The sequence below is a fragment of the Cervus canadensis genome, chromosome 24 (genome assembly GCF_019320065.1).
Source record: "Cervus canadensis isolate Bull #8, Minnesota chromosome 24, ASM1932006v1, whole genome shotgun sequence".
Classification (NCBI taxonomy): Eukaryota; Metazoa; Chordata; class Mammalia; order Artiodactyla; family Cervidae; genus Cervus; species Cervus canadensis.
This window is the reverse complement of record NC_057409.1, coordinates 5688036-5702190: the sequence shown is the minus strand read 5'-3', so window position 1 is coordinate 5702190 and position 14155 is coordinate 5688036. Positions and strand designations below refer to the sequence as shown.

The 14155-nt window shown below is 58.7% G+C and overlaps 1 protein-coding gene across 4 annotated transcripts in view; it reads right to left on the bottom strand.

Annotated features, from left to right (window-relative positions):
- Window positions 1-13622, bottom strand: part of EPHA8 (EPH receptor A8) — a 35999-nt gene extending 22377 nt beyond the window's left edge. For all 4 annotated transcript variants that reach the window (XM_043445166.1, XM_043445167.1, XM_043445168.1 and 1 more), the window contains exons 1-3: window positions 13529-13622; window positions 8067-8131; window positions 1145-1808 (exon numbers count right to left, since the gene is read on the bottom strand). In XM_043445166.1, coding sequence (XP_043301101.1) covers window positions 1145-1808; window positions 8067-8131; window positions 13529-13622 — 823 coding nt within the window. The remainder of the gene's footprint in view (window positions 1-1144; window positions 1809-8066; window positions 8132-13528) is intronic.
- Between the last annotated feature and the right edge of the window lie 533 nt (window positions 13623-14155).

Here is a 14155-nt window from a genome sequence, read left to right as displayed (position 1 = left end):
TCTGAGTGTCTTTCAGGGCCCCAGGCCAGTCTTCCCCGAGGCTGTCTGGGGGACAGGTCCTGGTCTCTCTGATCCCCACCCAGGAACATCTCCTTCCCCAGGAGAACCAGTGGTCCCCACAGCAGGCTTCACCAGGCTGGGCTGAGTGGCTGGGCTGCCATGTGTCCAGCCCCTGGGGAGATCCAGGGACGGCAGAGGGCAACCAGGGCAAGACCAGTAACAGCTGGAGCACCAGCTGTGTGCTCTCGCCAGCCCTCCCGGGGTTCCTGGGCTGTCGGGATGCCTGGCTGCACCGATCCAAGATGCGTGTCTGCTGACCACACACACACACACAGCCTGGACTCTGGGCCCTGCTCCTGGTCTGTGACATGGGAACCCCAGCAGTAGATACCTGTGGCAACAGCTGCTATTTCAAGACCCAGCTGCTCTCAGCTGTCCCCTCCCCCACACCTCTAGCTAAGTTCTGCCTGCAACCCGGAAACTCCCTGGCTGTCCCCGCCCGCCTGTCTTCACGATGCCCCTGTACGCCACGCATGCATTCACCCTGAGCCCAGATCCCAGTCAACACCCTCTCCCACCCAACAGGGTAGCAGTTCAGTGGTTCTGAGTCTGGACTCTGGAGCCAGACTTCTGAATTCAAATCACAGTTCTGTTGACTTTCCAGCTGTGTGACCTTAGGGAAGTTACTTTGCCTCTCTGGGCTTCAGCATCCTCATCTTTAACATCAGGATAATAAAAGCTCCTGTTCCACTGGATAGCTGTGGGGATTAAATGCGTTCATACGTGAAAAGCAATTAGAAGCGTGCTGGCTGTGGTAGGTTCCATCACTGCTCCCTAACACAGGTATGTACCCAGTTAGTATACCCCAATCACACAGATGCCCAGAGATGGACCTCTCCACAACACCCACGGAGGATCTACCTGGCTGTGGTGTTTTTCCCTCCTGGCAAGACACACACAGCACACTCACGGGTGGCCTGGGGACGCAGGAACACTAGGGCTTCATGCATCCTCCCAGGTGCCAACCCTGCACCACCCAGACATCTGCCGACTGTGCCAACCCTGCCTGCCACCCCCACCCCCACCGCCAGCCCTGCCGGGACTGAACCGAGCCGCCAGCCCACCCGCGCAGGGGCGTGCTCACCCACGCAGGCGTCCCGCCGCTCCTCGTAGCCCGCGCTGCACACGCACTTGCCGATGGGCACCAGCCACTCGCCCTCGGCGCTGCAGTACATCTTGGGTGTGTCCCGCTCCTCGGAGTGCCGCACGCACTGGCCCCGCACCTCCACCAGCGAGGAAGAGTCGGCCCCCGTCACCGCCTCCGAGAAGGCGGCCAGGTTGCGCACCATGGTGGGGCACTTCTTGTAGTAGATGCGGAGGGACAGGATGGCCAGGCAGGCGCCGATGTCCTGGAAGGCCAGGTAGAAGCCGCGCTTGTTGAGGGGCCCCACGCCGCGCACCTCTGTGTTGAGCTTGAGGCGCCGCACGCCCAGGTCGGCCCCCGTGAAGCTCTCGTCGGCCGCGATGGTGTCGATTTTGAGGAACTGGCTCTCCTGCGTGCTGGCGCCCAGGTCGCGGTCCGACTCCAGGTAGTAGAGGTTGAAGGTCTCCTTGCAGGTGCCCAGCACGCCGGGCATGCTGTTGCAGTCGCGCAGGGTGAACTTGATCTCGGCGTAGACACGCCGGGCGCCGTCTCGGGGCACCCAGCTGGTCCGCAGCCAGTTGTTCTGGTTGGGGCTCATGACGTTGCAAACCTGGTAAGTGTGGATGGGCCGGAAGGACTCGTCCACCTCGTTGATGGAGTCCCACTGCAGGCAGAGAGACCACAGCCGGCTGAAACGAGAGGCAGCGGCTGGCCCTCTCTTGCCATGAGCCACGCGCACAGTGCTAGGGGAGGTCTGGGAAAGAAGACTGAACATTCTCCAGCCTCCAGGGGCTGACCTTCCAGGGGACTGTCAGCCATCAAGAGGCCAAGCACCCTACACATGGGGTTACGGGGAAGTGTTATTAGTCACTCGGTCGTGTCCGACTCTTTGTGACCCCATGGACTGTAGCCTGCCAGGCTCCTCTGTCCAAGGGATTCTCCAGGCAAGAGTACTGGAGTGGGTTGCCAGTCCCTTCTCTAGGGGATCTTCCTGACCCAGGGATCAAAGCTGTGTCTCTTCTGTCTCCTGCATTGCAGGCAGATTCTTTACTGTCTGAGCCACCGGGGATATTCTGGGGGAAGCGTTATCTGTTGCCTCTTCACAGACACAGAACCGAGGGGTTCAAACCTAGAGCCGTGTGTCCGGGGTCACATAGCTATCGAGTGATGGAGCCAGGACTAGAACTGATGCCAAAGCTACAAGGCTCTGACCTCATTTCTACACAGCTACTCTGTCACTCCCAGAGTGGGGTGACTTGTGTGGGGAAGTCAGTGAGCCCACTGGTCCAGTTTTCACATCAGCTGCCAGAAAGATCTGTTCAATTGCTTGAAGCTATGTCTCACTCTGGCCTCAAATCCTTCAGCAGCACCCGCTGAACCGGTGCTTGTTGAGTGTCTGATGGATGGATTCCTCTGTCTTGCTGTGTGTGATGTTCCCTCTGCCCCCACCACAGGCTGCCCTGGGTCCCCTGCAGGGGCGTACCGGGATGCGGGGATGTTGAGTATGATCACTTATGTGTCAGGTGCTGGCCAGGCGTCACTGATTCAGAAGTAAACCAGTGACCGTCACTGACACCATCAATGGAGTGAGAAGGCAACCCCCAGAATGGAAGAAAACAGCTGCAAACCACATATCTGATATGGATTAGTATCCAGAATATATAAAGAACTTCTACAATTGACAAACAAAGAACCAGAGAGACCTAATTAGAAAACGGGCAAAGGACTCGAATAGACTTTTCTCTAAAGAAGATACACAGATGGCCAAAGAGCATGTGGAAAGATGCTTAGCGTCACTAAGCATTAGGGAAATTCAAATCAAAACCACAGTGAGATACCACTTCACACCCATTAGTTATTATCAAAGCAACTGAAAATAACAAGGGTTGGCGAGGATGTGGAGAAATTGGAACCCTGTGTGTTGCTAGTGGGAATGTTAACTGGTGCGGCCACTGTGGAAAACAGTGAATAACAAGCAACTAAACATAGAATTACCAACAGTTCCTCCTCTGGGTGTGTACCCCAAAGAAACAAAAGCAGGGACACAATCAGAGATTTGCACACCCATGCTTATTGCAGCCCAAAGGTGGAAACGCAAATAAATGTCCCTCAGTGGATAAATGGACAAACAAAATGTACGTACTGATACAGCGGGACACTGTGAAATTCTGACATGTGCTACAACACGGAGGAACCTTGAAGACCTTTTGCTGTGTGAAATAAACCAGACACAAAAGAACAAGTCCTATATGCTTCCACTTATATGAGGCACTTACATCAGATTTCTAGAGACAGAAAGAAGACTGGTACTTACCAGGGGCTGAGGCAAGAGGGTCATGGGAGTTATTATAATTTAATGGATACAGAATTTCAGTCTGGGAAGATGAAAGCACTCTGGAGATGGACAGTGGTGACGGTCACATAACCATGTGAGTGGACTTAATGCCACTGAACTGGAGGCTTACAAATGGCTAAGATGGTAAATGTTATGTTAAGTGTATTTTGCTGCAGGAGGAGAAGGGGACGACAGAGGATGAGATGGTTGGATGGCATCAGCGACTCAATGGACATGAGTTTGGGTAAACTCCGGGAGTTGGTGATGGACAGGGAGGCCTGGCGTGCTGCAGTTCATGGGGTCACAGAGAGTGGGACATGACTGAGCGACTGAACTAAACTAATAAAAAGAATTGCACAAGAAATACTCTCTCCCTGCCAGCCCCCTCCTATTTTCACAGATAAAGTGTGGAGGGTGACTCACGAAGGGTGTGGGCATTCGGGGTGTGGCAAAACCTCCTGCAGGGCTGAGGCTGGACCTTCCTGCAGGGGTGGGAGGGAGAGCCCCAGCAGAGGCTGGCAAGGGCCAGCAATGTTCAGCAAGCCCACTCTGGACACAGACGAGCCACGCCGAAGACACAGCGTTGAGAAATGAAACAAAAGTCGAGAGGCCTGGGTTCAGTCTCAACTGGCTGTGTGACCTTAGGCAAATGGCCACGCCTCTCAGGGGTCGTGTCCTGCGTGCATCAGAGATGCAGGGCTGTGACCTCTCTCGGGCCTCTGTGGGTATTGTCTTTGAACTGGGGACCCCATTGCTTAAGCAGGGGCCGGGGAGTGGAGGACAGTTTGGGAGGAGTAGGGAGGAAGCAAAGATCACTCCTCATTGTGCTCTGAGAAGCGGCAGCATCCCGAGCTGTCCCACAAGCACGAGAGTGGGGATCCGGGGCATCCCAAGTCTTCCCTGCCCGACAAAAGCCGCTCGATCTGACTTCATCTTGGTCAGCTATGTGGTCTCAACCCCCAGCGCCCTTATCTGTAAGAGGGGCTCAGAAAGACCCCACTTCAGTGAGACTTGAGAGGATGCACAGAGAAGAAGCCTGCCTGGTGCTTAGCTGGGGCCTGGCCCAGAAGGGGACTGACACGATGCTGGCCTGCCATCATCCCAGCCCCCCTGTGCCTGCCTCCAGGGACCCCTGGGAAAGCAGACCAGGGCGTGCCAGCCTCACCTGAAAGACTGTATGCCTCCTGCATGCCCCCCACCCCAAGAAGGACCCCCACGCCGCACCTCACTCTGCAGTCGGGGCTCTGGGCGGCACTGTGTCACATCTGGGGTTAAAGTCACTGTCACAATTAATGGAGCACCAAAGAGCCAGCCAGCTGCTTGCTGTCTGTTTCCTGCCAGGGACCCGGATAAATTAATCAGCTCGATCCCAGTCTGCTCCAGCCGCCCGAGCAGGGCCAATGGCCTGGCTTAGCCTCAGGGGCTGCCGCAGACATAGTGTGGCACAAATTCCTGGCGGGTGGTGCAAGGGAGAATCAGCCCTGTTCTCACCCCACTCCATGCCCAGTGCCACGCCCAGCCCAGCTGCCTGGCACATACCGCCCCCCCCCAGCCCCCACTATTCCTATGGAACTCTGTCCCCCTCCAGGAACCAAAAGCAGCGAACCAGCTGTGCATCCCTGGGCAGATCACACTCCCTCTCTGAGCTTTGGACTTCTCATACGTAAATTGAGGTAGCTAATGCCTGCCAACTTTCATCTACTCCAGGGGCTGGTGAGGATCAAGAGACAATAAAAAGGAATATTCACCAGGTGAGACTGTTAATTCACCAGGTGAGGTGGAGCACTACGCAGTGCGTGGACAGAGGGGTCCAAAGAGAGGGGTGCAGCCTGGTTAGAAGCGTGAGTTCTGGGGGCCAGACTCCCCAGATCTTAGCGGAGATGCTTAACCTCTCAGAGTGTCTGGTTTCTTGCTGGTACAATGTCCTTTTCCTGCATCATCTCTCAGATGACAACTGCAGGGAGCAGGCTCTGTGATCATCCTTGTGTTATAAACGAGGAGGTGGAGGCGAGGTAAAGGACTGGCCTGATCACGCTGATTTGAGGCCGCAGAGCCCCGGCTCGTCCCGACCCAGCACCGCCGGCTACAGGCTGTGCGGCCTGCCTGACGGTCTGATAACTTGGAGATGCTGGAGACAGGCACGGGTGACCCTCGTACCCAGGGTGCTTAACAGACTCCAGAATTAGAAGGACGGATAGAACCACAGGGACCACCAGTCTCCACCCAGCTACAAACTTATTCAACCAAAGATTCCCAGGGCCCTCCCCAGCCCCCTGGATGTGGGCACCTGCATGTTTCACATGCCAGCCTGGCACAGGGTCAAGATCCAGAGCTTGGAAACAGAGATCTCATCTGGCTTTCTCTCTCCTCTGGGCAAGCCCCATCTCCAGGCCCTGTGCTGGTAGGAGGGGGTCCCTGTCTCAGTAAATAATGCAGGATCGGTTCCCAGCCCTTCACAAGGTGACACAGGGACCCAGTGATGGCTCCAGGCCCAGAGAGATCTGAGCTCACATCCATCACTTGAAACCTGCCTGATGGTGGAGAGTTTTCTCTCCCTGCTCTGAGCCTCAGTTTCCTCATCTGTGAAATGGGATGGCTGCACCACTTGGAGGATTAGTAGTGGTGATTAAGAGCTATGTGACTTCCCTGGTGGCTCAGACGGTAAAGCGGCTGCCTACATTGCAGGAGGCCTTGGTTTGATCCCTGGGTCAGGAAGATCCTCTAGAGAAGGAAATGGCAACCCATTTCGGTATTCGTGCCTGAAAAATCCCATGGATGCAGGAGCTTGGTAGGCTACAGTCCATGGGGTCGCAAAGAGCTGGACACGACAGAGCGACTTCACTTTATGTGAATATAAGTTATTTGTTCTAACTCTCAAGTGAAATGAGTGACTCTGAACCAGTCTTTTTTTAGGGGGTTTTGTTTGTCTGTTTTTAGCCGTGCCATATAGCTTGCAAGATCTTTAGCTCCCCAACCAGGTACTGAACCTGCACCTCTGGCAGTGAAAACGCGGAGTCCTAACCAGTAGATCAACAGGGAATTCCCCGAGCCACTCTTCACAGCATCCAGCAAACAAAAGAACCTTACATGACCAGTGCTATTGTCCAAAACACAAGTCCAGTCATATTTCTCACCACCCCCCACCCCTCCTTAAAATCCTTCCTACTTCTTGTTACCCTAAAAACCAAGTCCTAAGCTCTGAGTGGGACAGAGGGACAGAGATACCCAGCCCAACCAGGGGTTCAAGTCCATTCCTGCCCAGCTGCTGAGTCTCAGGGAAGACGCTGACCCAGCCCACAGCCAGGCAGTCACCTCCTCTTGGGTCAGTCCCTGCTACTGGCAGAGCTGGTTCCCTGCACCAAAGCCCTTCACACACCCGAGCACCCCGGGAGACAGCCATGCGGGACACACAGATGAGCCCCTCAAGGGGAGAGGCTGAGGCCTGGGGGGTAATGGGACACCCCCAGGGCCCAGCCTTTGTCTTCAGGCAGGGTTGATGGGCTGAGACAGAGAAGGGGTCAGTCCCGGCTCTCAGGGGCCCTGGCCTGTTCCTTCAACTCCCTGGAGCCTGGTGCAGGGGGGCCGCTGACAACAGACTCAGCTTACTGCCACCTGGGGACCAGACACCCAGAGAGAGAGGAGCCGGGACTGTCCTGACCCCAGGCACAGCCCCCAGACAGCCCAGAGTACAGTCTTACCCCACAGTAAAGAAATACTCAAATATCAGCTCAGTGCCATCGTCATCATTAATATTATCATCACTCTGTCTCTGGAGCCACGGAAGCAGAAGTGTTCATGCAAGAAGCTGCGGGTGCCAGACGTACTTGTGTCTATGGTGGGGATGTGCATGTTTCTGAGCCTGTCTGTCGGAGGAGATTTATCTGAGATATAGCCATGATACACACTAATGACAATGATAATGATAGTAATACATTTAATGGAGGCCTACCCTGTGCCAGGCATGGTGCCAAGACCACATGTCGTCTCCCTTCACCCTCCCAGCAAACCCCACGAGGTTGCCACGTGCTCATCCCATTCTACAGACAGGGAAACTGAGGCTCATGGAGGTGAAGTGGTGACCCAAGGACACTCAGCTTGTGGATGGTGGGGCCCAACCCCACCGAGCTCATGGGCTTGCGTTGGCTTTACCGCCCTGCCCCCCTGAGATTTAAGAGAATCAGGGGGACTGGGCAGTGTATCCTTGGCTCTGGACACTCGGGGTTACCATGCCAACTCCCCGGGAGGGCGGAAGGGAGTCGCCTGTGAGCGCAAGGATCTAATGGGCGGAGCCCAGCATCACCATGGAGGCCCGGTGGGCTGTTGGACACAGACAGAAGGATACCACATCCAGACCTCAGACCGGAAGAAGGGGGAGCCGGCCCCGGACTTGGTTCTGGAATTCCAGAAGTCTGCATGCACGAAATTTAAGAAGTCTGCAGCTCTGCCTCTGACTGCTGTGCGTCCTTGTCTAAGTCCCTTCACCTCTCGTGGCCTCTGCTTCCTTTTGATCTGCCCGATGATAAGCACTGGGCGTCACACCTCTCTGTTCACAGAGGGACAGCACTGGCCCCGCTGCCCATCACTCACCCCGTGAGCCGGATACGTGAGCCAGCCCCAGTCCCCGTGGATGGTGGACGTGTCCAGCAAGTTCACTGCAGAAGAGGAGACAAGAGCACATCAGATCCCTGGCCAGTCCCTCAGGGCCAGGGCGGCCTGGCCACACTGGCCCGAACACTCCAGCTCCGGTCTCTGGGTCCTTCCTCACTTCCCTGGCCTTCAAGACTCAGTTCAAGTTCTTGCTCTTTCCTGAAGCCTGCCTCCACCACCACAAAATATAACCTTCTCACCTCCCGGAAGACTCAAACTGCCCTAAGAGCTAGGCTGCCTCGACGTGGTGGCAGTGAGATGCCGAAGGTCTGGGTTTAGTGGTCCAGGAGGTCTGAATCTGAATCACAGCTCTGCCACTCAGGAGCTGTTTGTCCCTGACCGTATTTCCTCCATCCCTGAACCTCCACTTCCTCCCCTGTAAAATGGGGTGATGGTGATGCCTGCCTTGCAGGGGGCTGTGAAGATGACCTGGCCCTGGGCCACTCACAGGACTCGGTGGCATTCCAAAGCGCCCACCGATGTTTGCACTGAAAGTCAAACCTCCATCCAGAGGACTGGACCCAGCTTTCCCATCACCAGGGTCCCCAAAAGGCACCTCCCACTGAGCAGGTCCTCGGCGCAGACGGGACATGGAGGGCTTTGGAGGAAGAAGCGCTGCCTCGTAGGAAGCACATGCTACGTGCTAGGCTCTGCCAGGGGAGCTTGCAATGCCTCATCTGTGGCCCACCTGGCAACACTGAAAGGTGCTCATCCTTCTGCCCATTTTCCAGATGAAAACACTGAGCCTCAGGGAAGATCAGGATGGTGCCTGGAGCTCCACAGGTGTGACTGCTGGGCTGGCACCCAGAGCACCACAGACAAAGCCATCAGCCCCGGCAGCTTGAGCCCAAGGAGCAGAACCTCAGAGAAGGAGTGCTGGCCCGAGAGGCACATTTACTCTAAGCCAGACCCTCAGGACCCTGCTGAGTACCAACAACAGGGTAGAGAAAAGAGCCTGCCTTCAGAATCAGACACTACTGGGCTCACATCTCAACACAGCTACCTGGTAGCGGGTGACCTGCACTTCACTGAACCTCAATTTCCTCATCTGTAACATGGGGATAATAATACATAAGGGTGGGCGACAGTAAACTGGTAACGCCTGGAGCCAATGCCTTACCAAAGTTGGTTCCTGTTCCCTAAGTCCTGGCCCTCCTGCCTCTCTCTTGGCACCTAGGAGTAGTGAGTATCACTCACTTTAAGGCGATAAAGATGCACCAAACTGGGACGAAATCAGGGCTTGAATGCCAGCACTGTCTCTAAGTGCTGTGTGTCCTTGGGTGAGTCCCTCCACCTCTCTGGTCCCTGCTGCCTTTGATCTCTCTGATGAAAGCGGTTTGGGCTCCCAGTCTCACAGCTTTCATTTTCCTTCCTCTTCTGTCTACCCACCTCTCCCAGCCAGCAACCACGGGCTTCCGACCAACCCGATCTGCTACCCCGGGCAGGTCGCAGAGGGTTAAAATCGGCCTTCCTGGAACTTTCCCGAAGAGAGGTGGGTGCTGTCCTCCTGCCTGAGGTTTGCATAGCTCTGCGCCTGCCCCTCATTGATGGAGACAAGTGTCCTCAGGAAATGCTGGGAGTGAGGATGCTCTCATGCGCGGCTTTTCTTCCTCTTCCTCCCCTCACTCTCCCCACCGAGCGTTGGGGGCTGGGCCCAGAGGGCAGCTGGAAAGAGGACTAGCCCAGCCAGGGAGGGCCTTCTGAGCTCGGGCTTGGGATCCCCCGGGGGGCCGGGTGGGACCAGGGGATGGAGGCAACGTCGGCAGGGGGATCTCCCTTCCCCAAGCCGAACCGGCCCCACGCCAGGGCGGCAGGCAGAGAAGCTTTCCCGCCTCCCTCCCTCCCTCCCCGGCAATGGCGAGAAAACTGGGTCAGGAGCTCTCTCCTCCTGCTGGCGGGTGGGCGGGGGAGGGGCTGCACTGCAGTTTCCCCCAGACCAGCGGGCCGAGTTTTGGGGGGGGGGGCGGCGTCGGACAGGGACCTGTGGGCTCTCCCGCCCCACCCCACATCCCAGACGGGGGTCTCGGAACTGAAGGACCCCGGGTCAGCACCCCTGGATGCAGCTCAGACCTGCGCCCACCCAGGGACCGCTGGGACTTCTCCCCATGAACACCCCAACTCTAGAGGCAGTGTCCTGCGCACCCCCACTTTCCAGGCCCTTCCCTCCCCGCTGGGAATCCCCAACCACATCTGCAGCTGATTCGTGATCAGTCAGCCAAGGGGGGGCTCAGATAATCCAAAGATAAGTCAAAAGTCAATTTTATTGGATTCTGGAAGAGCGACCGGATTCCAAGGCTGCTTGTTCCAATTCCTTCCAGACTTGTCTCTGTCCCTCCCCTCCCCCTCTCTCTGTCCCACTATTCCCCATGTCCTGTCCCCTTCTATGGGGGGACGCAGAGGGTCTCTCACGGGAGGCTCCAGGCCCACAGGAGGCCTCACGGGGCTGGAGGGAAGTCCAGGGCTAAGGCCTCTCCTGCCGGGGCCTGAGTCCCCTTGGAGAGGCCAACGCTTCGGCTCACCAGGGCCAGGCTTTCTCTGCCCTCTTGCGCTGCTGGACTATAGGTCTATGTGACCCCTGGGAAGTTGATGACCCTTTCTGGGCCCATCTCCCCACTTGCAGATGGGAAAACTGGACACACAGTCTCTCAGGGCCTTCAGGGAAGCAACCACTTAACCCCTCTGTGCCTCAGTTTCCTCATCGGCCAGATGTCTGCAGGCGTCCCTCCCAGGCCTACCTGCCGGCCTGTTCTGGGGGATCAAACGGGTCCCCCCCCCCTGCTCTGAGAAGCACAGATAATTCCTAAGCCATTCCTGTTTGACTGAGGAAGGTATTATGTGATTTCTTTTTTTTCTTCCGCGCCGTCACCTTCCCCCATTCCATTTCGCTGAGACTAATACTTAAATTGATTTACATTCCCGGAGGACAGAGCGCATGGTGGCGAGGCTGGAGAATTCGGGGTGGCCAGGGGATGTCAGCTGGGATGTGAATGCCTCGGAGATCACCCCAAATTGGTGGATAATCCACATCAGAGAGTGATAAGGGGCTTTGAGCCTGGTGGGGTTTGGGGGCATCTCTGCAGGTGCAGGGCCGTCCCCAGCCCCGTGAGGGACCTGGCAGAGGGGCACTCGGGTAGCCTGGGGCACTGTCGCCTTTGCAGGACCCCCACTGGGAAAAGAGTCCCCTCCCTGAGTTCCCACAGTCTCCCCAGCTGGTCCTGGCCCTGCACCAGCGCACAGACTTCTGGTTGTCCTGCGTGGAACCCAGGCTCCAGGTCTCCACCCAGGATCGTCAGACCTGCGTGGGTAACCTGTGCCCAGGCAGGGGTGCCCTGCTGCGCTGATCAAATAGGTGTGGCCAGGCCCTGGCACCAGGCCTGCCTGCCTCCCTCCCACCCTTGACATATGCACCCCCCCCACCCCGCTTCCTCTCCTGATGACCTCGCCTCTTTTCCAACTGCTGCCCCTCTCCGGACACAGCCTCTCTCCCAGGCCAAAACGGTCTGCCCTCTGCTCAGGAGCTGGGTCAAAGTCCCCTCCTAGGGGGATCTGGGGTTTGCCAGTCTGGCATTCTGGAGGGAGCTGGATCCTCCCCAAAGACGAGGGTTGAAGCAAGCACCCCACCCAATGCCCAGGCACTTGCTGTGGGCCCCTCAGAAACCTGCTGGGTAAAGAAACTGCCGCCTTCTCCCCATCCAACCCGGAGGAAACTGTGTCCTCGGGCCACAGCTCCCAGACCTCCCAGGGCCGTGTGTCCCCTTCCCTGCTCACCCCTTCCTGGCTCACCCCTTCCCTGCTCACCCCTTCCTGGCTCACCCCTTCGCGGCTCACCCCTTCCCCGCTCACCCCTCGGCTCCCTTGCTATGGTCCCTGCTCCCTGTGTGGCCCCTGTCTCATTGGAGGTTGAGTTTATGTACATCTGTGCGCATTGGTGCCGTGCACATGCGTTTCTAGGGACAGGAACGCAAGTCTGAGGGTCTTTTCATATATGTGGTGTCTGCCCACGATGTGCATATTTTCACACCCATGAATCTTTACATGCACATGCGTGCACATGTGTACTGGCCGCACTTCTGGGCATTTGACTGTAGGGGTGTGGGGGCTCTCCATGCACACGAGTCTCTGCGGGCCTGGGTCTCTGTGTGTGAATCCCAACACGAGGCTGCTGCTGCATGTGTGGCTGTGGGTATGGCTGCATCTCTCTGAGCTGTTCGTGTGTGAGGGGTGGATCGGTAGTGTGTCTGAGCGTGGATGAGGGACACCGGCTCTGGAGCTCCCTGGAATCTAGGAGTTCATCCTGCCAGGCTGAGGACGCGGCTCTGGACCCAGGCTGTGAACCCTAGGATTTGCACAGACCCCCGAGTCAGGCCTCCTCCTGGCAGAGCTGCAAGAGGAGAGGGGGTCCAGGGCAGGGGTCGGGCGAGGAGCAGAACCCAGGGCAGTGTCCTGAGCTGGACCTGGGGTGCCCGGTGGACTAAGGTGTGAGTGTGTGTGTGTGCACACGGTCACGCAGGTATGCAGCCCTAGGTGTTGATGAAACCTGATAGATGCCCCCTCCCGGCTTCCCTTATCCCCTCCCAGATCCTTTTGGTCTCTAATGCTCAGCCCACACCCTCATCCTGTGTCCCCCAGAGTGACCGGACTTCCCCAGCCTTGTCCCTGGACGAGACTCAGCCCTCGGGGCCTTGCCTGCCTCAGTCTGTCTGCAGCCTGCTCAGCCCCCTCCTCCGGGGCCCCTTCTCCCCAGCGCCCACCAAAGCTGCTTCCCCTCCCAGCAGGCAGTCCCTGGCGACTGCTGTCCTTCCGCGCCCTCCGCCCCCAGCCCTCCAGCCCAGCCCACTTCCAAGACCCTCATTGCCTGCCCTTCACGCCGGTCTTCCCCCAAACCTGGTTCTGTTCTCTGGTCCTCCTGCCTCCCTTCCTGGCCCCCATCCCTGGACACCATCCCACCGCTTCTCTTCAGCCCTCTGAACCTCGCCCTGCATCCCGGGTCCCCTGTCCTCTGCCCCCACCCCGGCCCCTGCCCTATCTCCTCTCTCCCCTCTGTCTCTTCTCTTGTCTTCCATCCTCGGGTCCTGCCTCCTCGTCCCCAGTGCCCGATCCTCAGTTCCCTGTCCCCAGCTCCGAACCCCTGAGTCCCGGCCCCGGTCCCTCGCGCCTCCCTGTCCCTCCTCCTCAAGCCCCGGGGCCCCTCTCCCCCCAGCCCTGTCCCCGGCGCTCCGTCCCCGGACCCCGGGTCTCTTGCGGTGCCACCCCTCCCCACCCAGATCCAGGGATCCCAGCCCCTCGGGCACTGGGGTCGAGGGGAAGGAAGTTGAGCCTCTCGGCGGGCTCGCTCCGGCTGCTGCGCGCGCTGCGCCCCCGGCCCCTCGGCCGCCCCCGCCCAGCCAGCCGCCGCCGCTCACCTTCGCCGCGCGCCGCGGACACGCAGGTGGCCGCCGCCGCCGCGGCCGTGACGACCCAGAGCGCGGGGGGCAGGCGGCCCCGGGCGGGGGCCATGGCCGGGCCGGGCGGGCGGGGGCGCCGCGCACCCTGGGCTCGGCCGCGGCCGCCCGCGCGTCGGCGCGCTCCCTGCTCTCCCGCACACCCGGCGGCCGGGCGCACACACCGGCGCACACGCCGGCTCTCAGCGCACACGCGGGCACCCGCGCCCGCCCCTGCCGCCGCCGCCGCCGCCGCCCCGGGCGGGGGCCGGCCCGTCACGGCGGCGCCGAGCCAATCAGCACCGAGGCGGGTGCGGGGGGGACACGGAGCCCGCACCGCGGACAGCGACCCGCGGACACCGCCGCCCGCCCCACGTGCGCACGCTCGCGCCAGCACCTTCACCCCGCGCCCGGCTTGGACTCAGCCGCCGCGCACCCAACCAGGGGTCCGGACGCCTCGCGACACCCAGACCCACGGTGGGGTGGGAGGCCCTGCGTGGATAGACACGGACACGCTCACTCTTACACACGTGACCCTCAGGCACACGCACCCCCCAACAAACTGCCTCGCACGAGGTGATGTGCACACACTAGTTCACGAACGGAGGC